Consider the following 23,582-nt stretch of genomic DNA (forward strand, 5'->3'; position numbering starts at 1 on the left):
ATTGTTCAGAAGAAAGAAACAGCGCTCGCATCGCTCGGGTATGAGGTTTGTCTGTGAGTCCATCATGTGCTGCTTAAGCAGGGGAGGCGCAGTCGTGGCTTACAGGCCTGTCATTGGCTGTGGTATCAATAATGCTCATTGCGTTTTCCCCATCGGGCAAGAAGGCCAAATAGAAGCCGGAGATTGCCAATTTCGTCCTTCCTGAGGATCAAAACAGACTTGAAACGAAATTCGCAATTTTGGGTCTCCGTACGCCTCGTAACCTGGCCAGTGTAAACAATACTTCCAAGAATCGCAGTTTCCCTGAAAAAACTGACGGCCGGATAGAGCAGACTCCGTCATTCACTCCATTTCACATCGGACAGCGCGATCTTACCCCTGAGTGGAGTTTGGTAGCTGCGCGTCATAGAAGCCGTTGTTGACGATGTTATTGACACTGACAAGTAACGACGCGTTGGCGGGCGCCAGCGGCAGGTTGGACGCAGGTGGTAGGGCGCTTGGAAGCCAATGGGCTGGCACGGAGACGTTTGCAACTTGTGGAGCAGCACCGTGGCTGTGCAATGCCAAAGCTCGTATACTGTGTTCGCGCTTGCGCAGATGCAGAGTCCAAGAATAACACCAAACGATTTTGATAAAGTTATTGGGAAGAGTAGAGTTGCGGTCCGAAGCTGTAAGATGGCATGTTCGGGTCCCGTACCCAACGATGAGGTTATAGACTCTGTGGTACAAGTTCTTTTTCCTACACCGCTGGTCTCGATCCAAAAGAAACGAAATCTGATCTAAAGCTTGATGGCGCACACCAGCGTTGAGATGGACGTCACAAAGGCAGCCGTATGCACTATGCTCCACAGATCGGGTTGCTAGTACCGAGCGGCGCGATGGTTGGTGGCTCTCGGGCTTGTTTCGAGATTGCTATCGTCGTATCCTCGTAAACATGCTCAATCTCAGAAGACTTGGCAAGCAATGTTTTCCGTCTACAAACGGCAGGAAGTAGTGGATCAAGAAAAACGAAGTCGAGTTTTTCAATTGCGGGACGTAGCTCGGCGCATTGCGCCGATGAGAGATGGACCCTGGAGATCATTTGAGATGATGCAGACAGCGGGAGACATGGTACTCCATGTTCATGACGTCGGAGGATATCGCGAAATGAATCGGTGCGTTTGCTTGATTGGAAGGCGATAAATGATGAACAGGCCGAGCATGTCCATATCGCACACAAGGCTTAGAGCATGCGAAGCAGCACATTGAAATCTCCACATGCAGGCGCGCAAACGGAACATTTTCTGAAAAGCGCAAAGAGCTGCAGTGTCGATGCGCCATATGGGGCAGCAATGCGTCGGACATGCAGGGACATGTTGACTATGGTCGCCCTGACCCAAGTGTAATGGAGAATTAACAGTGTCTTATCTGAAGACGACCGAGACGAGGGAGTGGTACAGATGCCAGTCCGCAGACCCCGTTGCGACGGCTTGAGACACATGTGGTGTTGAACTTGATGCGCTCCCGGAGGCCAGATGCCGGTCCTATCAGTGATGGAACGATATTCGTGTGCACCGCATGGTTATAGTAGGGATAAGTGTGTCTAGCTGGTTATCTTCTCATATTCGGAGAGGGCTTTCAGTCGTCCTGCAGCAAGGGCCGGTCCCGATATATGGCTTGCCTCTTAACCAAATCAGTAGTGTAAAGAGAGAGTTTCCTGATTCTTTTGCGCTCTACCTTCCTCTTCAGCAAAAAAACAGGCGTCAGATGGTGGACAGGCCTTGCAGTTTGCCTCTGCCATCCCGCTTCTCCGCATTTCGTCTATCACATCCTATTTATGGTGGCGAGAACGAGCTTCCGTTGTGGTTCGAAAGGGGGATAGTGAGGGCGTCGTTGCCCCTGCATAGCTGGGATCAAACGGGTGTAGTTTAGTCAATTGGTCCGAATTGCATATCAAATTCACGCTTGGCCATACATGTGCCGGGATGCGCAGCCCCACCTCGAACGGGTGCTGTGAAACATTCAGTGCTCATCCTTCATGTCTCGAGGCCGAGGATGCGTGGACTTGTCGGGCAGTTCGGATAGCAAGAGCTTGACGCGTGGGCAAGCGGGCAGGTGGTGCCAGTAACGGCACATGCAGCGGAAGTAGCATGGCTGCGATTTGATTGCTAGCCGCGCTGTCCGATGGTTGGTTGCGGGAACGCATCTGTTAGTGGAGAGGGGTCGGCTGGCGGCATGTAGCCAAGACGCACTGGGAGAAAGATGGACAAGAAGAGCGAAGAAGATGCATATCGCGTGCAGCCGCCTCAATGGCGAGGGGTCTTGTAGCGCGTAAGGGTTGATGAGTTGAGCATCTCTGCACGACAAGGACAGCAGCTATGCAACAACAGAGCCACAAACACGGATACACGACGCAATTGCAGGCAGCTGCCACGCATGCTCTCGAGGAAATTGTTGTATCTTGCTGTTGCTAGGGCTGTGACGCTGTGCATGTAGTGCTGGATACTTGGAACTGAGTGGGAACCTGCAAACTACACGGGACTAAGCAGGCATCGGCCGACGTTAGTTGACTATCGGCAGGCATTGGCTAGCCGAGGGGCATTGCTACATCATGGTTGTGCAGAGAGCTGGAGTGGGTTTGCTCCATCTGGAGTCTCGTGATGTGAGGCTGTCGACACGTGCAACCTGGAAGGACAACGGCTCTGTTTGCAGCACTGACGACGTTTGAGGGCTACTGCGCAATGGTGCATCGCATGGTGCCATGTGTAAAAAGCAATTGCGCATGTACCGTCCTCGCTGGTACCTGGCAGCGCGTCCCGGCATCGTGTGGATCAGGCGTGAAATTACGAGGGAGACAGCGATTAGCATGGGCAAAGCCACGAACCGGGGATCCCTGCGCGGTGTGGTGGACCGTGCTAGCGTGGAGCCTGCCTGGGAAGGAACGACCGACAAAAGCGACAGTTGCCCTGGTGCTCGTCTCTCACCCACCTCCGCCAATTCACCGTCACCACCTTGCCGTCGCCCCCGTCGCGCACCTTCGAACCGCACTCTGGAGCCCACTGTCGTTACTCACATTAATTGAGGCGACTCTAGGCATCTGTCCGCTCATTTCCCCTGTCATTCCTTAATCTTGGGTGTACTGGCTTCACTCACTCCGACTACGCCCACGGCAGCCTACCGACTTGCCCATCCTGCGCTCAGCACTACCTCGACCTATATTGTACGCACACCAACAACCTTGCACAACCTCACCAATCGTCCTGCAATCTGCTTTTGCGCGTGCTGACTGTTATGTGCCATAGTAATCGCGTCAGCTCTTGTACCTCGACAGCGCTTGTTTCGTCTCACGCCCGCTGCGCCCACACGTGTAGCACCTCGACCACCACCGTCCAACCACACTCCGTCCTCCCAGTTCCGGCAAGCTGTCCCTGGGACGCACGCTGCCAGTCTAGCTCGCAGACCAAGCATTGTGCTACGCGTCCGTTGGCGGTGCCATCCCTAATCTCGTCAAGCCCCATCGTCGCAGATCGCTGCGTCCGCTAGGGCAGTTCATAAATTCAACATGGCCGGAATTGCCATGCCACGACACAGGGCAACACAGTCGCAGTCTGGTATCGGCTCACCGCTCTACCAGCGTCGACAACACTCCAATGCCGGTCCCATCGAGCTCATCCCCAACCCCGAATTCTCTTTCCCCATGCGAGGACCAGACACCGCCTCTTCAGAGCCAGCGTCGACGACATCGCGCCCAATGTCGCTGCAAGCCTATCCAGCAGGCCGCCGAGGCTCCATGCCGCACCACAGGCAGAAGTCGATCAATGCTTTGCCCGACTTCTCCTTCAATCCTGCCGGACCAGCCAAACCAGCCGCCGAATCGTCACCACCACAGTCACCAGCGACGCTACCTGTGCCTGTATCTCCCTCAAAGCCGACACATGGCCACAGGAGGGGTGGAAGCGAGTTCATTGGTGGTGATGTGCGACCCGGTGGTACTGCATTAATGAGCAGCAGTCCGACAAAGGGAGAGGACGCTCTTCCTGTACCAAGCTCGACACTACGCCCTGGCCCTCCAGCCGGTCGTCGGGGACACGCTCACCGTCGCTCAGGCGCCATCTCTTCTCACGACCTGACTTCGATCATGAACCCGCCTGTTCCAGCACGAACTGGCAGTGCGCCCAACACACCCTCAGAGGGCAACCAGTTCGCTTTCGGCCACAAGTTCAACAGATCTGTCTCACAACCATCACTACGCGAAAACAGCACAGAAGATGACTCGAGTGCGCGACCACCCTCAAGGGCTCGAGTTACGTTCTCCGATAGAATCGAGACCATCCGCCCCCTCTCAACCATCTCTTCTGAGACTGAAATATCTACTCTTAGAGGACACTCGGCCGCAAACAGCCTCTCCTCCATTGTTAGCGGTAACAGTCCAGCGCCCATTCGACCTGGACGTCCTACGCCACTTAACACTATTGGGGACGAGGACCGACCAAGCACAGCCGGGAAGGTGCTGGATCAGTTCATGGGCACCCGTCTCAACGGCGAAGTCCAGGAACGCAAGCGGCCTATGTCTGCCATCTCACCCATCTCGCCAACTGCGCCCATTCCGAAAGTGCAGGCCAAGCGACGGAGTCTCTTCCAAAAGGATCCTCGTCGCAGCGATAGTTCAGTTCCCACTCTTCCCACCAGCGCTTCCGATCCTGCACTCTCCAGATCCTTCGACACACCCCTTGCATCACCCGCCAAGGACGACCAGTCAGTGGAAATTGCCGAGAAGCCGAAAGCAGCTTCGCGCAAGAGTGGTCGCAAGCCTCGAAAGGTCAAATCATGGGCGAACTCGATTATCACTAGAAAGGGAAAGCACAGCAAAAAGTCCAAGGGAAGGTCTCCTACACCACCACCAAACGTGGTCATGGATTCTGAAGACTCGGATGAATCAGAGGAGATGGAATTTGAGCCCAACTTTGACGAGGACACCACCGTCACCATCGTCTCCCCGACCGAGAATCCAGTTTCGCTGCCGAAGATCGACACCAACTATGCCTCTTGGCAACCACGTGAATTGAAGCGTGTAGATTCTGACATTATGAGCCCAGTGATCGATCTTGATGCTGCACTTGGACCGTTTAACACCCCCAACGGTACCAGCCCTCGCAACCACCAGCGTGGTTTCTCCGCGCACAGACGGGCCATGCACAGTGCTGGTGGTGTTGCACCCTCGCACCGTAGGACCGAGAGCGCGCCTGAATTAGTGCCATTCGAACATCGACCATCAGCGATTGCGAACGCTTCCCCCATGGCCGACGTGTTCGAAGAGGAGGAACCAGAAGACGACGGTCTCACTCTTGCTGTTCCAGCAAAGAGTGCGATGACAGAGCCTGCTGCTGAAGACGCTGAGGAGCCGAAGATATCGGTCGTTGAAACAACAGATGCGAAGCAGGTAGGAACTGCTATCAACTGGAACTTCAACGATGGCCTTGGCATCAAGCGTACTGCGAAGCAAAACGAAGTTGATTCATCAGAGCCATTGTCTCCCCGAGCAGTTCCGCCTGTTGAGTCGAGCGATGACCCATCCCAGCAAACACAGACGTCAGAACCTGTCGAGGTTGTGGAAGATCACGAGGAGCCCCGAACATCATCACTCACACATTCTTCCGATTCTACCGTTACCGCTCAGCCGATTGAAGATTCGCCGAAGCATCATCAGCCTGTCATGAATTTGTCCCTTCCACTAGGCCAACAGAGTCTCATGACACCTGACACCGTCACTTCTTCGTTTTCATCACCAGATTGCCGATCCAGTCAGATCTCATTCGATACTGGCCGTGGAGGCACCGCGGCTTCGTCAGTGACGGATTACCCTGTGATGCCTTCTCCCCGCTTCGGCGAGCCTGGACCTGAAGTTCGCATCTCTACAGAGGTTCCGTCTCTGACTTCATCTAGGTCGACGATGACCAGTGCAATGCAGAACGCTTTTCCGCTTCCTAGTCCTCGTCGGTTTGGTGAACGCACATCGTCTTTGTCTTCTGATCCTAGTGAGATGGAATCACGTCGTCGCAAGCGCTCCAGTATTGCTAGCCTGTCAAGGCTAATGGGAACTTCGTCGTCTTCCTTCAGTGAACGCAGTAAGCTTTCTATCGAGCAGCGTCCACAATCAGAACACCGCGAGCCGACCAAGGACAAAAAGAAGAAGAACATTGGAAGCAGACTGAAGAAGTTCTTCCAGCACACCAGAGACTCTTCCCCATCGAAGACCTGAAGTGCCATCCTCATTGTCACGACTTGCACATATTTGGCTTTTGCCTCAATCCGACGACCTGCAGTTTGCTTTCCAGTAGCTGTATCTTGTTCATATGACATTATGGCTGTGCCTCAATGAGCACAAACACCACCTCTTTTCTCTCGCATGACCACGGAGTTTATAAGCGATGATTTTTTTTAATGGCGCATTACCAACCTGCGATGCATACGCGAACCGGACTTTTTCTTACTCTCATTGAATAGCATCTTTTCTATTATGAGTACTAGGAGGATGGGTATCTAGGAATCCTGCGATTTGCATCTTTGCATGGCAATGGGGCATCTTCTGGCATACTTTGACTGGTTTCTCCAGCGGCGGTACCGATACACCGACCGTGTTTTTGTTTCCTTTGATCAAATTTTATGGGAGGGTATACTCTTATTTATACCGCCCGCACGCTCTCTCAGAGACGTCGATACTGCTCTTTGGCAGACATGGCACGACAGGACTCTTTTCTATATTTTCTCAACAGTCGTTATCACGAAAACGGTACATACATCATAGTATGTCGAAGTAAGCTGAGATGGTGGGACATGTATTCTGAACATGGGTGAGAATCTCGTTGGGCAATCTGTACCCTGAGCTCTTGAAAGGATAGATAGTGGATTGAGCTGGATGAATGGCTGCGATCTTGAAAAACAATCAAACTCTGAATCACACAGGTACTCTTTTGCCATGTTCTTGTGCCTCTTGTGACTCGCTATTCTAACAATTCTACCGAGATAGCCTGTCACATTGTGACAGTGCAAATCTCGCTTCATCCATGGCTTGCTTGAGTCGTTGCAATATGTGTCTGACGCCAACATGCCTGTCTACTACTATCTGCTATCAGTCCCTACCCGACCTGAGGAGAGAGAACTGGCCACCAGCTCGTGGGGAGCCGTTATCGCGCACTGGCCTCCTTTTCACAATCAAATCGACACCATGTGACAGCGGGACGAGGAAGTGAGTAGGTTCATCTATCTGCCCCGAGCGAGCCGCCGCACTTGCATATCCCGCGCTTTCTTCGTCACCACCTGACCGATTAGAAGCGAACCGGCCGCTCTCACATTAGTCATGCAACTGCTATTGCATGGTCTCCATCATGCTGAAACTTCGGCGTGATCATCGTTGTATGAGAAGGATCGGAGTTCATCGTAATATCACCGGGTATTATGCAGGACCGTTTTTCATTTATTTGTTCGCCGTATACAGGGCATGTGCAGGACGAACGGCTGCACTGACGATCGGTTTAATTTGTATACACTGTCGCGCTGAGTCGAGGTGCAAGGCGCGGGTCGCGACGTATGCAGGTACGAGTCAAGCGAGGCGGGTTAAAGTTTCAGATTCTGGAGGCGGGATATGTAGTTCATGTAGAGGGCGTTTTACTTCTTGGAAGCGAAGGGGTGGATGAGGCTGTGCAAGACTGATGTTTGGCCGAGCGTTGCTAGGGGAGACGATGATTTGTGTGAGTTGCGATTGTATGATGCAGCATGGAGGTCACGAAAGGCGATATGGTGCATGGCTGTATCCAGCGAGGTACGGTGAGAAGAAAGTCATAAGCTAGAATGAACGTATGTCTCGAGAATCTCATGGAGGTTTTTTGTAGTTGTTGAATACTTACAGAACTGTGCGAATGAAAGATATATGTACCCTTGGACATATCTTACATGTCCATTGTAGGTCTCTTGGTAAACCATTTTTGAGCTCTTCCCGGGTGAGCAATAGGCTTCCGTACCTCATCCGTTACCAGTCATTGATCTTAAGTGTTAATTGGTTTTCTAACGATAGCGATACTAGCTCGTCTTAGAGATATAGTGCTGTAGTTGTTCGTTGTCCTCGAGTGATTCAAAATGTGACTAGTTCAGGTTTGTGTTAGCGTGCTTCCACAATGCGGGCAAGTTGGCACCACCGAGTGCTCGAGCTCCCCGCAACAGCCATACAATAGCTCCCACAGCTACCTCCGAACCCTCAACCCAATAACCACTATCGCGAATCAATATGGCAGACGAAGAGAAAGAAAAGGCAGAGAAGATCGCAGCGGCAAAGAAACGCGTGCGTATTTCCCCTACACGTCCTACAACCCTCCAAGACAGCTGCCATTGCTCAGATGCACTTGGATCTGATTCCTCTTCGCGAACAGAGTTGCAACATCACCGCTCCTACAACTAGAGAATGAGCTAACGCATGTACAATAGTATGAGCAATTGAAGAAGAAGACAAAGAAGGCGGGCGGTGGAAAGAAGAAGGAAGACAAGGCAGAGGCACCCGCTGAAGCAGAAGCCTCTACCGAAGCCTCCGCCGAAGCCTCCGCCGAAGCGACAACTACCGAAGATCAGCCCGAAAAAGTCGCGCCAGAACCCGTAGAAGCTACGAGCGCAGCGCCGCCGCCAGAGGACGATGACGAGCCGTCGGAGCTGGCTGTGCCCAAGGCAGCACACGGCCGCAAGCCCTCAGTCGCTGTCGAGTCGCGACAGCGATCTGAGTCCTTCTATCGCTCAGGAGCCGCTGGCGGGCCTTTGTCACCGGGAGGAGGGGTCACAAGCGAGGTCTACCGGGAACAAGCACAGAAGATTGAGGAGCTCGAGAAAGAGAATAAAAGACTCGCAAACGAAGTTGAACAAAACCAGGAAAAGTGGAAGAAGGGTGAAGAAGAACTGGAGGAGCTGCGAGAAAGCAGAGGAGACGTTGCGCTTGCAGTCGAGAAGGGCAAGGAGGCTGACAAACTGGTAGGCATCTGAGAAAAGGTTGACATGTGGGACAGGATACTGACATGCAGGGTAGAAAGCCGAAGTCGAATCCCTTAAGAGACAGCTCGCGCAGGCGCAAACGCAAAGCAACAAATCTATTCGTCGTGCATCGACTGCGTCACCCAGTCAGAGCGCATCTATTGATGATCTGAATGCACAAGTTGCTTCAAAGTCTGCAACTATCGAGTCATTGGAGCTGGAGATTTCGAACGTGAACAGGCAGCTCTCGGAACAGACCACTAAGAACAACGAGCTTCAGTCACAGATTTCCAGTCTGGAATCCGCAGTGCAAAAGGCAGAACAAGAAGCCAGCTCAACGAAGATGGAGCTAGAGGAACTTAAAGCAAGCTTGGACAAAGCCGGGGATCAGGCTGAGAAGGACGGCTCAGATCGCGACTCTGCACAGACACGCATTGCGCAACTAGAAGCTGAGTTGGGCACGGCGAACCGCAAAGCTTCAGATTCAGTCTCGCGCGCTGAGTTGTTGGAGAAGAAGATTGAAACGCTCACCCAACTGCATCGAGACAATGACACCCGAAATCAGACGCGCATACAAGAGCACAAGAAGATTGAGCGAGAAGCGACAGAACTACGGACCCGCATAACAGGTCTCAGCAACGAGAACGCACGTCTGCGAGAGGCAGAGCAGCGCCGCCGCAAGGCCGATCTCGGCTCTATCGAAGACTCAAGCGTACAAGAACTCCTGGACGAAGAGCGCGACCGCCTCCTTGCCAAGGTCCGCGAACTCGAGGAAGAAAACTTCGAACTTCGCCGAGGCGTATGGCGCGACCGTCGCCAACAGATGCAACCTTCTATCGACGACCAGACAGACGCCTCACATCCCTACACCAGCACCAACAGCTTCGACGACATCGACCTCTCTGGAGCGCCATCTCGCCAAGCCCTCCCCAACCGCACACATTCTTCCTTCCAAGATGTCATCCAATCTGGCATATCAGCCTTCACCGGCCAGAGTCCTGCACATCGACGAAGCGATGCTGCGAGTAAGCCGAAGCCTAGGCAAGAAAGCCTGGGCAGTCTCGATGAATTCGAAATCGATGAGGATGCATTTAGGCAAGCACAGGAAGAGGAGGCCAAGAAGAGACTCGAGAGGGTTAGGGAGGTTAAGAGGGGGCTCGTGCAATACAAGGGATGGAGACCGGATTTCGTGGATATTAGAGTGGGGATGGGTGGTGTTTTCGAGATATGAGTCTTGGCTTGTAGGTAGACATGAGATTACGGGGATTATGTATGATCAGTACGTCCGAGTAGTCGTGGACGAAATGCACATATGAACACAGCCGCCGTTTCGGAGGTGGCTTATTAACAAGTGGATGTATACACCTAGGGGCCTACAAACAAGCTAGCGTCGATAGCCTTTTGTTTCTAGCAGAATCACGTCGTACGGCTTTTGTGGTTTGCGATGCTCTCGTCTCATAGACGCTGCTTGTTCACATTTTGGCGTTCATTACTGCGAGGCAAGGGCGATGGAGACATGAGAGAAAAGCATGTCGTTTACGATTCACACGAGGCCCTCTAGCATGGACATACTGTCATTGCTCTTGGATAGCAGAAGTTCGGATCTTTTTCTCACATGGAGATTGTCCAAGTCATCTTCCGCGTACATGTTGCGATTGGATTAGCTTTGTACAAACTATTCTCCGCGCGCAAAGTCCATCGGTGCAACTTTTATATTGTTTGAGAAGAGAGAAACAGCACATATCTGGGTGTGCCATGGCTTTTAAAGACATTTCCCGTTCAGGGACCAGTTTTAGAGAAGATGTGGTTAAAATTCGTTCGAAGAGTGAAAAGGAAGCATACATCGAGAGCAGATTCTGTGCTCAACAGCCACAAAGCCCTCGTCATGTGCGCAGGTATCATCTTTTTGAGTAGAGAAAAGACATGAGGTATCTCGCAAGAAACATGCATGTCTGCCTCATGTTACTCTATATACATCTCTTCACTAGATGAGCGATCGGACCTGTTCCTCCGCCGCCATGGACAGGTATCGGTAATTTTTGGAAGTGGGGCAATATCACTTGGTGCTCTCTGGGATACACGAATAGGTGATCCGACTATCGTCGATTGATGCATGTCTTTCTGACAAAGAAAGGTATAGCTGAAATTTGCGCACTCTCATTCAGCTGTGTAAGACAGTGGTCGTCTCTTTCTAGTGATGGCACGAGACTTTGAGTAAGGTGTACAGCGAGTGTTTTTGTGCGAACGTAAGGTGAAAGAAAGCAACTTCTGAGGCGTCTCACAGCACTTATAGAATACATTCTGCTGACTCCTTCTTTTCATAAAAGGTTGGGCTGTATGCTTTCATTACTTTGAAGTAGCGAAGAAGAAGTGTAAGCGGTTGTGTGGTTGTTCGCTCGAAGTCGTGCCTTGATCAGTGATATCTTTTAGGTTTTTCCTCTCCGTAGAACGAGTAGCATAATGATCGGTGGGGACTATAATTTGAAGATAAGGGAAAGAAGAAGAACAGACGCGATGATATGTGTTCTGACATATCTTTTCTTCCCAACCTCGTTTGGAAAGCGTCGATAATTTCTAGTGTACAGGCTAGGTACACTGTAGTGAAAGCGGAGAAAACCTGGAAGAATGGGTAACTTTAGATGTTGAACAATAGAAAGCCGTACTTTCTGCACCGTAAAACTTCGAATATCAGATTTCCGGCTTTCCCAGATTGGTGTAGAAGTCATATTTAGTAATTCAGAATGCGTCCCGACAAGAGACCAGAGAGCGAGAGTCGCGACATCGGGGTTAACTGGTGTATTTTTGCAGATACGTCTCATCTAGTTGTATTTCTTTCTTTGCTTAAGCTCTACAAAAGTGTGTTAAGGAGGGAAGAAGGAGGAGCAACAGTGATTCACGGTATACAAGTACGCGAAAAAGCGTCGGAAACCAGCGCCGAGGAGACACAAAGATCTCATGAGACATTGTAATAGTAATCTTGGAACACATGCGGGGAACTTTCTCATGTTTTATCTCTTCCAAATAAGAATCAATTTCGGGTATTGCATAAGCTCATCAATGCTCTGATCGAGCTTTGGAGTCAACATTCACAGCTTATTCATTCATCGCTGCGCTTTCAGTTTCATCTAATGATACCTGCGGATCTTTGGAGTCGCAAAGCAGAATACCAGAGAAAAAGTGCAGACAGAGGAAGCATGACGAACTTTGCCACCATTTTGTAGCGTACCAGTAGTGTCAGCCGCTATGCGAGCATAACACAGGCGCGTACTGCGTGATATGTTTTTTCGTAAGAAGTGTGAGTTACCACGAACTTTAGCAAGAGAGACAGACAGATCCGCCATACACGTTTGAAGCAAGAGCGATCTCGCGATTAAGAGGCTCATCTGATAACGCGTGGAGACGAAGTCGTGGTTATCTGCATATATATACAACGATTGAATTCTTAGTTCACCGCAAGAGCACACCATGCCTGCTCTTACAGGAGTCTTGGAAGACGGAAATTCTGGGGGGAGACATGGTGTATGTTTACTGGAGGTTGAAACTTATAGGTTCCGTGTGCTCAAGAGGCTAGAAGAGCAGCATTCCCAGTAACAGCGCGACAAAACCATGAAACTAATAGCCGCACCTTTGGGCGCAGGACTACGCCAAATGTCATCGCAGTATTGCAAGCTAGTTCTCCTTTCTCGAGCAACACAGAGATACAAGTGTGATGATACAAGAAAGAAGAAGCTTGTAAGTGAACTTGTACACAAGCCGTCGCTGCGAAACCAGTACGGCCGTGGAAGACCTGCTCTAAAAAGCTGAATGAAAATGCGGAGTAAGTTGATGGAGGGTGAAGATACAACTCAATATGGTTCCGAGAGTAGACGAAGTACGTGATCATGTTGCGGTCTTTTTTGAGAAGCTATGCACGTGATGATGACATTTGGAGTATACCATCATGAAACAGTATGGAAAAGAGGTCAGATGAAGTAACGCGTAAAGCATTAAGCCACTCGAGCTGGGAAATGCCTTTGTGTCTGCACTCTCACTGCCGTGTAAGCAATTGATGACTTTGCATTACTCATTAGAAGTATTACCGTGTCGTCAAGGTCATCAATGCTGATCATCTATGCTCTTCGTACTTCTGGTAGTATGCCCTTCTTCGCGTCAGTCTAAGCCGCACACAGGAGATCTATGATGAATCGCAAAACCTATCCATGGTGGCGAAATAGGCCGCGACTCGCTGTGTGATATGTGCGGCCACTTCCGCTCCTAAGCCATGCCGTCATACCATCACCTGCTCCCTAGGTCGATCAATCAGGCATAACCTCCACACCCCAGGTCGAAACCCTATCTCTCGCCCGAACATCGGTATACACATTCTCGCATGCACACTCGATACCGGTTGTGTGAAACTTGAAATCAGCACAAAAAGAAGACTTGGTGTTGCGTCAGCAGCTGCGTAACATTATGCAAGTCATACAACAGCATGCAGGAGCTGCGAATAGTAAGCCGTAAATCAAGTCTCTATTCCGAACGTCTCTTCTTCGACTTTGCCATCGACTTGGCACAGATTGAAGTCGTATGTTGTAGCGAACATGCTCGGACAATCTATTTGCGACGAGGCGAATTGCCGTTTGTAACAGATGCGCGAAATACAGCGCCGTGAGGTTACATAGCCACGGTGATAGATCCACTTGGTGGGTTCGCGGAAAGCTAGTAACCTGTTCATCTGCCGCTGTTGAGCCGCGGGCTTCTTTTCCTGGTATAGACAAGTGGATACTGTGTGGAGATATTCTGGGGCGCGGAGGGAAAGGGTTTTTCCCGGCCGGCGTGGGGTGTTGGGATGCGGGATGAGAAGACTATTGCCGCTATAAAGAAAGGTACCTGTACGTGAGGCAAACTGAATTCTTGAACGAAGGGTGAAGCGACCGGAAATGATTACAGCTGTCAGACGCAAAGTTAAAATCTAAACGCGCAACGAATTGGGAACATGGGAACAGGGGATAGGCGCAAAAGCAAAGAAAGGGCGTTTTAAGCCACATGTTCGGGAGTGACATACTAGGATAGACCCTAGAATGTTGAGTGGCTTTTCTCAAGGAAGAGCTTGCGGCGAAGTGCTGACATCTGTTCCATCTGCATGCTGTAGCGAATGTGAATTTGCAGTAACAGCCACCCGTACACCCGAATGTGGATAGACGCCCCATATAAGCTGGAGTGTGGTTCCTCAACGTTTGCTTTGACACCTAATTCAGGATCTTGAAGACGCATCCCGGAACCGGGTGAGTAAAAGACCGAAAGCTTACCAGAAATGGAGGTGTCACAAGCACAACGACTTGCGGACTTAAGACGCTGTATCGGCTACGGCGGAAGAGCTCCAGTTGTGACCTATCGGAGAATAGCGATGAGGGTAAGCGGTAGGTTCTTCTAGGCTCCCACTGGGAGGGTGAAAAGTACCGCACATTCCTAGAGGATCGTTTCATTGTCAGTACATCCGCTTGGCGCATGACGTCGATGCTGTTGATTGTATCGTCTGACTGTCTGCCAGCAGAACGGATAGGATCGAGTCTAACCCATCAGTTGCGTCTGGAGGCCAAGGTACAAAGCTCCAGTCGCGAAGCGGTAGTGGGTCGTAGGAAGCGGCGAGGTACGTACCAAGCGTGCACGTGAGACGCAGACTACTGCAATACTAGCGTCACTGCAATCGCGCGTCAAAACCCACCAGATCTAGCTTCTCCTAGTGGTGTACAGTCAGTAAAGGGCTTGGCGTCAGCAATATTGCGTTATATTTGGGCGCTCAACACCAAGCCTTGAACGACTGTTGTAATGTGGTGTGATTTTGGGTGTTGCCAGCGACTGCTAGAAGCGAAATGAAAACTAGAACAAGAGAGGGTAGCAAGTCCAAGGTGAGATACAGGGTTGCTGTTCTCCCTCCAGGATCTTGTAACGTTGCGTGCAATTAGAGTGGAACACCATGCTTTTGCGTTGCATGCACGCTGATCTGTTGTGTATTTGTCTTTACGGTACTTCCAGACCCAGCTTTCGCTCTTGTCACTCCGAACAGCTCCCTGTACGAATGGTAACGGGAGACGGCTCATGCCTCGCAGATGCAGGAGCGTGATAGGTGGAGCTGCAGGGCGCAACAGTTCTGGCGGTTCGCAGACCTCGAGATGAAGTACGAGGGGTATGTGTCTGGGGGAGTGCGCCGGAATATCCTCATTGGGCTAGCGTGCGTCATCGGTTCGAGCGGGCTGTCACTTGAAGCGAACGGGAAGAAGCAGACGCTCGTCATTAAGCATCTGCATGTGCTTCCGCCTCGGTCGGCATCACATTTGTGAGTTGCGCTGTGTAGACTCGTCCCGATGGTTGTACAAGGAACGCACGTCATGCCTGCACGCGCAGTCCGACACGTCGTTGTTGCGCAGCCGCGAGAACGATGCCTCCAAGAGCGAGATGCACGCTGCGCTCATCGGTGCTAACAAATCACAGTAAAGCTGGTACGTGGACGAGCTATCGCCTAACAGTTTACTTGCAGTTCCGCACCAATCGCAAATCATGTAATTTCGTTTTCGTTTTCGCAGACAGGATTGCCTGAATTTGCCGGCCTAAGGTGACCTCAGAACTATGCGAATGGTGTTGCCGGAGATTTTATCGATCAGCGAACTTTGTATCTGGCGAGCGATCTCTTGAAATGTCAGAAGATAGGCAAGGACTGGGATTGCGCAGATCGAGTGGTATGTGCGTTGACAACTGCGATGCCATGCTGAGGATTCCATAGTGATGATCTTTAGTGGCTTAGCAACGAATCCAGCCACGATCAGCAGTAAGAGCTCTGTAATGCATGCAACAATTCCTGATCGTTCGACAGTTCTTCTACAGTGCTTCGATTGACGTAAATGGCTTTGATGTCGCTGAAGGATTGACTCCACCTGGTGGACGTTCGGTTGCAGATCTGCCACGAGCTTGCTGGTGCTCATGCACAGCGACAGCCGATCTTCAATTGCCACAAGCACGCAACGTCACTGGCTAGGATTTTGTGCAGCGTCGGACCTGCGAGATAGCAGCGCGGTCATAGCCGAAGTTTGGATGTGGCAATGCATACCCGACTTGTGAGGTAGCTGGAGGTTTAAGCCGAAGCAAGAATAGTGGATGGACGAAAGTGCGATAACAGCCTGACGATGCCGTCATACGTCGTTGTCACTCCAGTGCGCGTCGCGGGACGAGTGCGGCGCACGCTGTGTGGCGAGCGCGACATACCGAGAACGTCAGGGTCCTGGGCTGCCGAAGGTCAGGTGCAGTAGTATACCCACTGTGACTGCGCAATGGTACAAGCCCAGGGCGTGAAGAGTTTGTCTCTACTGCCACCGGCTCATTCTCGATCCGCCGCTCTTGTTTCTGAGCTACGATCAGCATGAGTGTGGTGGTTCGCAACGTTGCGGTAACAGTTCTTGCGATGCGCGTATGTACCCAGCAGCAGGCCAAAGAAGACGGGATTGACGCTGTGTGCCGGTGATAGGTGTGGCCGGGTCGAGCAGCATAGACAAGGGCCAGAGAGACGGCGATGGGAACTTTGCAGGCCGTGGTCATGCGGCGCTATGTGTGGATGGTCCTTAGGCGACCCATGCTATCCACTAGCGCGTGCGCTAGCTGTTTACCCCAGATCCCGAAAAAGCTAGCCTCCTTTCCTGCCGTCGTCCAAGCTCTGCAGGCTCAACCTTGAATTTCCTGGGGAAGTTTGCAGGCCTTGCAACCCTCACCGATGTCAGCGCGAGCAGCTACCCGTGTGTGCAAAAGCAATTGGAGTCGGCCGGTGGTGCTGAGTGGAGTGCTGGTGTTGCGTAGCGTGCTGTCAGTAGTCGTCCGTTCCCATAGCCGGGCGCTTGACGGCAGCAGATACATGGGTCGTGTATGCGAGCCCCATTGTTGTGCGCGCATCTCGCAGCACCATCATCGTTCGTCGATGTCTGTGGCAGGCTCTTGAAACTCCATGTCGGGAGCATGGTCGTGCCTAGACCCGTGCAATCTTCAGGAACGAGCAGCGACGGTATTGTCTTTTGCTAATTAATATGGAACTGGCAGGCCATTGGAGCTCGACAATCTATCTCCGCCAGGCGAAATGAAGCCGGCCCCATCTGGGATGTATTATAGATCCAGCGGCTTCATGGTTGGGGCACATTCCACTAATAAAGTAGGCCATGTGTGTAGAGCAGCTGGTAGAGAGGACGAGTTGATACAGAGCCGAGGCCATAGCTGTGGGCCCCTGGCGCACTTGCTGCAGCCAAGCCACGAAGCGTCTTGAAGGCGACGCTGCTGATCGCAGACGCACATCGCTGCCTCTTGCGACGAGCATGTAGAGGCGAGGGTAGAGCAACGGGAGTACTCCGGAGAAGACCCCTGCGCCAGAGAGGCCGTTTGCTGGAGGATCCACTTTCCTAGAGGCCCTGGTGCTTGCAGGCCCGTCGTCGAACGACCTGGGGCGCTGGCCAGTTGCATGACACACTCGCCGGCTAGCTCCAAAGCTTTACGAGCCGTGAAGTCTGGGGATCTGCTTACAATTCTATAACGCCGCCTGCGTCGTGCCTGTTCTTAACATCTCCAACAGACATCGCCACAGCTTGTCCGTGTCCGACTTGCTTTGTGTACTTGTTGACTCTCGTTGCCCATCTACTGTTGGTAGCTCTCGTCCCGCGAACCTTGGCCCGTGCCCGATTCCCCAGACTCGGCCTGCTTCTGCAACCCCGGCCAATCGTTGCGCGGTCGCCCAATTGCTCTGCCCGGCACCGAAGGTTGTGTCTGCGCTGTAATCTAGCCTTTTGGGCCGTACCAGCAAAAAGCCGCCGGCGCCTCCAGCAGCACCGCTGGTACAGACGCTTACATCAAGGCTGGACCCTCGTGCTCAACCAGCTCCACCAGCTGCCACTGCCACTGCTTACCACAGCTCCCGCACTGGCTCTACGCATTCCGGGACCAGCGGTAGACCACGTACGTACGCCGACCTATGTACGGACCGATCCAACCAACTCACACGTCCTTTCCCCTGGCTTCTTCCTTCACTCAGCATAGGCTTGCTCTTGTTGCGAGGCCTTGCAGTATCCTTGGCTTGCCCATCTTCAACCAAGCTCGACCGCAGTTGGCAATTGACCTTTGCTGTAGATTAGCCACTGTCATCCGAAGCTCCAATTCCATCTTAATATCCCATTGCTACGAGCTTCCCGTCCGCGACGCTGCGTATACAAGCTCATAAACGCTCGTTTCGCAACAAAGGCCTGTGCAAGGTACTGTCTTCACTCTTCTGCCCGACCGTGTGGTATCACTCGCTGACATGTACGTGTGTGTTGGCAGCCTCTTTGTGTCCATACATCCTTTATTCCCTCGCAGAGCTTTGTTGGCTCAGCAAGCTACAACGAGCTCGACCTTGGTAGCGCCGACAGCCCGCTGTTAGGTACTTTGAGGCAGCGTGTATTACCCCATCCGACTATTGGCTCATCTGCAAGCTCCCTCGAGGCGATTTTGTTGTTGCGGAACTGGTTGGAGTATTACCAATAACGTACACGATCATGGCCAAAGTAGAAAGCACGAGCCTGCCAGGCCCCGCGAACTCGCCGGGGGACGACTCCAACGGCACAGGCACCACCAGCAATTGTGAGTAGGAACGAGCGCCAACCAATGCCACGATAGCTAACCACAGCCGCTAATCGCAGCTTCAGCCTCTACCGCAAAGCCCGAAACATCGCCCACGGTCCAGTCCTTCCCCCCACCCAAAAACGACAAGCCCCGGCCTCACGTCTGCACGACATGCACGCGTTCATTTGCACGACTAGAGCATCTAAAGCGACACGAGCGATCACACACAAAAGAGAAGCCGTTCGAATGCCCCCAATGCACAAGATGCTTCGCGCGACGCGATCTTCTCCTACGACACCAGCAGAAGCTCCACCAGCAAGGCGCAGCCAACACACGACCCCGGAATGGCCGTAGAGAAAGCACGACCGGTCTCCCACCCAACTCGACCGCTCGGGTACGCAAAAACTCGATATCCAGCAACGCCGGCGCTGCCAAGGGCGGTGCCAATATCATGAGGCCGCGCGCCAACACCATCAGCCACATCGACCCGAGCGCCCTCAATAGTTTCCTAGCCACACATGGAACTTCGATAGCTGGCGGCAGGGACAACCATCCAGGCCATTCACAACACTCAAGTCTGTCGGGCATAAGTCAATTCGACTACAGAGGCATGTCGACAGCTGTCGGCAACCACGGCCAGCATTCGGGTCTACCAAGACTGGACACTCATCTAGGATTTGGTATGGGTGGCGGTCTTCGCACAGCTCCCATTCCAGGAATGGCTGGGCCTGACGACCATGAGCTTGAGAAGTTCTTCGGATCATCAGCAGCTTCCACCATCAACCCGAACCAGCTGCATCACTTCAACGGAGGCATTGCACTTCCGCAATCGCCCTTTAAGCAATTCGCCAACCCCTTCGCTGGGAACAACCCTATCGAGGAAGACGATTTTGGCTGGGGTATGGGTATTGATAGCTCCATGGTCTTTTCTGGCGCCAATGAGTCGGCTCTCGATGGCTCATCGCCATCAGCCATCAGTACCGCGAGCCAGAGTGGTTTCAACGACATGATGCTAGACGGCTCAAGTCAACCAAACTCAGCAGCCATGTGGCACAACCCTCTAGTCACTCATACTAGCATCAACCCAACCGCTTTCACACTCGATGCCATGGCTCCTGTCTTTCCCGAGCTCATGATGGACAATAATACTTCTCAAGAGCTCGGAAGCCATGGCGTTCAAAATGATTTCTACTCTTCTACACCACCTCCTTTAGCGGCCATGAGCCCTTCAGCTGGTATACCCGGTATGCCGAATCAGTACTTTCAGACGCCCATGACATTCGCTTCTGATGCCCGCAGCATATCATCTTCCTCCTTCAACGGGAGCGCAAGACACAGCTCTGTATCATCATTTTCTACTGAAACCATCACAGACTCTACGAGGCAAGCTATGATGTTCAACTTGACTCAAGCTATGGGGTACGGTCACGGAGCTCAACGGAGATTCTCCCAACCCGCCATCAGCTCGCCCCTGTCGAACAGTACTACAAAGCCTTCAACACAGGCCGGTATACTCCCAAGTACTGTCGACATTCAGCGCTATGTCAATGCGTACATTCATTATTTCCACCCCCACTTGCCCTTCTTGCACATCCCTACACTTTCCTTCGATACCCCAGCATACACATATCAGCTTCGCTCCGCCGGAAACTACAACCAAGACACCATGGTTGGTGGCGGTGGTTGCCTTATCCTTGCCATGGCTGCGATTGGCGCGTTGTATGAATTTGAGCAAAATGTCGCAAAAGAGCTTTTTGAGGCTGCTAAGAAGCTGATCCTGTTCTACCTTGATGAGCGCCGCAAAGCTGGCCTTTCTGCCGTCAATGGGTCCAATGCCGCAAACGACCACATTAACAAACCACCACTTTGGTTGGTGCAAGCCATGCTGCTCAATCTGATCTTCGGCCACAACTGTGGTGACCGGCAGGCCGCCGAAGTTGCGAGCACTCATTGCGCGGCGCTCGTCAGCCTCGCAAAAGCTGCTGGGTTGGACAAACCAACAGCTCCGGAGCAAACGTCTTCTAGTCCTCCCAACCACGCAAACGGCGACAATTTGGAAATGCCAGAAGGCTCGCCTTCGCAGTACGACCAAAATGCAGATAGCGTGGATGAGCATGCTCAATGGATCCAGTGGAAGAAGATCGAAGAGCGTAAGAGAACTTACTTTGCCATCTTCTCCATGTCGAGCTTGCTTGTCTCCGCCTACGCGCATTCACCACGTATCTTGAACTCAGAGATACATCTAGATCTTCCATGTGAAGAGGATCTATGGTCTGTCGACAACCCCCAAACGTGGGTGGCTATGGGAGGGCCAATGATTGCACAGACTCGGGGTTTGTCTTTCATTTCGGCCATGACATACCTTCTCGAAGCTAGTTCACGAAACACCACCTCCCGGATGCGGAATTCTTACCCCCAAGCTTTCGCAGGCGGTCAACCAATGAGCGGACCTTCTGAGAGTGATATCCGGCCCAGCACTTTCGGTTGTTACGTGCTGATTAACGCCATGCACGTCTACATTTGGGAAACTAGAAATAGGCACAATGGACGTCTATGGAAAGCGCAGGAGACCGAGGCCATGCATGCCCAAGTAGAGCCTGCTCTCAAGGCCTGGCAAGTTGCTTGGAGGGCAAACCCCAACCACAGTATCGAGCGTCCCAGCCCGTTCGGTCCTCTTTCCGCTGACTGCATACCACTACTAGACTTGGCCTATGTCAGACTTTTTGTGAACCTTGGCCGTGCTAAGGAGCTTTTGTGGCAACGTGATTTCGATGGAATGGCGAATGAACTTGCTAGGGGTATCGACATTGTTGGTCAAGCTGACGGGACGCCGGAGAGGTTTGCATCTATGGATATCAATGGAGGTTCTCCCGGCCAGATGGGTTCGCAGGATCACATTAGCCCCGGGCATGCAAATGGTCTCTCCAACTCACAGTCTTCAAAACGAGAGAGACATCTCCGAAAGGCAGCTTTCTACGCTGCTGACTCCCTTTCCATGGCCGACAAATTAGGCGCTTCTTATGCCGACTTCACAGCTCGGGAATTACCCAACTCATCCGCATTGTGTACCTTCGACTGCGCCCAGGTCCTTGCTGAGTGGGTTGCAACTGTTCAAGATCGTGTTGGTCGTCACATGGGTGTGCTTGGCAGAGACGAGATTGATTTCTCCAGTGTGCCAGCGGTTGTGTTGCTTGAAGAGGAAGACATCAAGTTGCTACAGAAGATTTCCGACATCCTTCATCACGCAGACATGAAGCTGGCTTATGACATCTCTTCCAACAACCTACCGATGCTTGGTGGTCTTTCCAACCTCGGGCATTGCGGTTATGGTACGAAGTTGCTGATGGTGACGGCTTACATGCTGTCAAAGGCGGCTGTTTGGCCTGGTAAGTCTATCATCTCGAAAGGCTTATATACCTGCTAATAATATCTTAGTCACGCATGTTCAAGCCCGCGCACTCGAATCGCACGCCCATCATATCAGCCAGCGCGCAGAAAACTCGCTTCACATACAGTAAATATCCAATCGTTCTGGACCTGTACAGTACCACGCTTCCTTCAGCTGTCGGTTTTCGTAATGGGGTTTCTACCGACGACCACAGCCTCAATTCTTTGCCGGACTTCTTGTATAGCTTACTTCCTCACTCTGGATTGGCTGCATTGCCTTTGTGGCTCAGCGATACTCGCAGCTGCATGTCTCTCGGAACATTATTCCAATGTGAATAATCTCTTGGATGCGTGCAGATACGACAGTGTCTACTCTGTTTTGACCGTATCGTTACCAACGCTGCTATTTCTTTTCCTTACTTTTGGGCGTTTTGCACAGGATGCGCGGCGCTTCACTTTATTTTGGATCTTCTGGGTCACTATGGAGAAGTTTTTTGTATAAATGGTGCTATCTATGGAGTCGCATAGCTGGCGAGCAATAGCGACGCAAGCGGTGAGGGTTGTACTGCACTAAGAAACGATGCTACGAACAATCCTTACGAGAACTTGGGATTCGGTTATAGGGTATGGGTGGCGCATCAGGGACAATGGGTCAAAAAGTCAATTTTGATCACGCAGCCAGGAGAAAGTCGCTACAGACTAATGAGAAAACACATATCACTCCTTGCATGCCTCCTCCACGCTTAGTCTCTCCGTGACGTGTCACTGGTGCTTCAGACAACGCTTCTCCGCCATACGCTCAATACCACGTGCACGCCCCCCAGACGTTTTACACCGTCCCGCTAGCGGGTGGCTGGCGACCATAGCGTCTGGCGTCGTTCTCGAACCAGATCTTTTTACTGCAGCGCGGCGACGCCGTTTGAACCTAAACATAGTTCAAAGCCACCTGAGCAGAAATCAGATCCGGAGCCCATTTACGTGGTACAGCCAGATCGGATACCCATTAAATCAAATTGCTTCTTCCACCCTCGATTTTTCCAACTCAAAGCAATGAACCACAAACCTAAACTCTCCCACTGCACGTGTACAGATTACAATTAGTTCTCTAGATCGGCCAACCACTCCGTTACCATCACCATTCCAGCCTAAGTCTCACAGCCTCACTCACTTAACCCAAATGATGACAACCAAACTAACATTGAGAGAAGAAAAAACCGCTCGTATGTAGATCGCTAACCCAACTAATCACCTGGTCTCAATCGGCAACGCGTGTCCGAGACAGTTACATTCGCAAGGCTTGACATTCAGCGCCTTTTACGGACGCCCGCGGATGCGCTCGGATGGTCGATCTGAGAGACGCCGCCGCCGCATGTACATCGGAGTCTTCTCCGGATTAGAATGGCCGATCATGGGACTGGAATAGCTTTTGGGATGGTAGGGAACAGGGTCAGGGTTTGGGGAAGAAATGGAGGAGCGCGCTGTTCCTGGATTGAGAGGCCGGCTTGGTACGTCTCTTGATGTTCCATCGTGGGTGTGGGTAGGGCCGATGGGTTGCGTGGCAATAGGGTGCAGAAGCGGAGTGGGTATTGATGGGTAGCGCA

At 52.0% G+C, this 23,582-nt stretch overlaps 3 protein-coding genes across 3 annotated transcripts; all 3 read left to right on the top strand.

Annotated features, from left to right (window-relative positions):
- Positions 1–3,541: 3,541 nt before the first annotated feature.
- Positions 3,542–6,238, top strand: GT037_007431 (uncharacterized protein; the record flags this gene model as incomplete). Its single annotated transcript, XM_038932478.1, has 1 exon — positions 3,542–6,238. One exon carries the CDS (start codon positions 3,542–3,544, stop codon positions 6,236–6,238), a length of 2,697 nt encoding a protein of 898 aa, XP_038784966.1.
- Positions 6,239–8,260: 2,022 nt separating this feature from the next.
- GT037_007432 (uncharacterized protein) lies at positions 8,261–10,219 on the top strand (the record flags this gene model as incomplete). Its single annotated transcript, XM_038932479.1, has 3 exons — positions 8,261–8,314; positions 8,458–8,988; positions 9,044–10,219. The coding sequence occupies 3 exons, from the start codon at positions 8,261–8,263 to the stop codon at positions 10,217–10,219; spliced, it is 1,761 nt and encodes a 586-aa protein (XP_038784967.1).
- An 8,308-nt stretch (positions 10,220–18,527) lies between these two features.
- GT037_007433 (c2h2 transcription factor) lies at positions 18,528–22,112 on the top strand (the record flags this gene model as incomplete). Its single annotated transcript, XM_038932480.1, has 3 exons — positions 18,528–18,612; positions 18,672–21,980; positions 22,030–22,112. The coding sequence occupies 3 exons, from the start codon at positions 18,528–18,530 to the stop codon at positions 22,110–22,112; spliced, it is 3,477 nt and encodes a 1,158-aa protein (XP_038784968.1).
- Between the last annotated feature and the right edge of the window lie 1,470 nt (positions 22,113–23,582).

This window comes from Alternaria burnsii, assembly GCF_013036055.1.
Source record: "Alternaria burnsii strain CBS107.38 chromosome Unknown 715, whole genome shotgun sequence".
In the NCBI taxonomy this organism is placed as follows: Eukaryota; Fungi; Ascomycota; class Dothideomycetes; order Pleosporales; family Pleosporaceae; genus Alternaria; species Alternaria burnsii.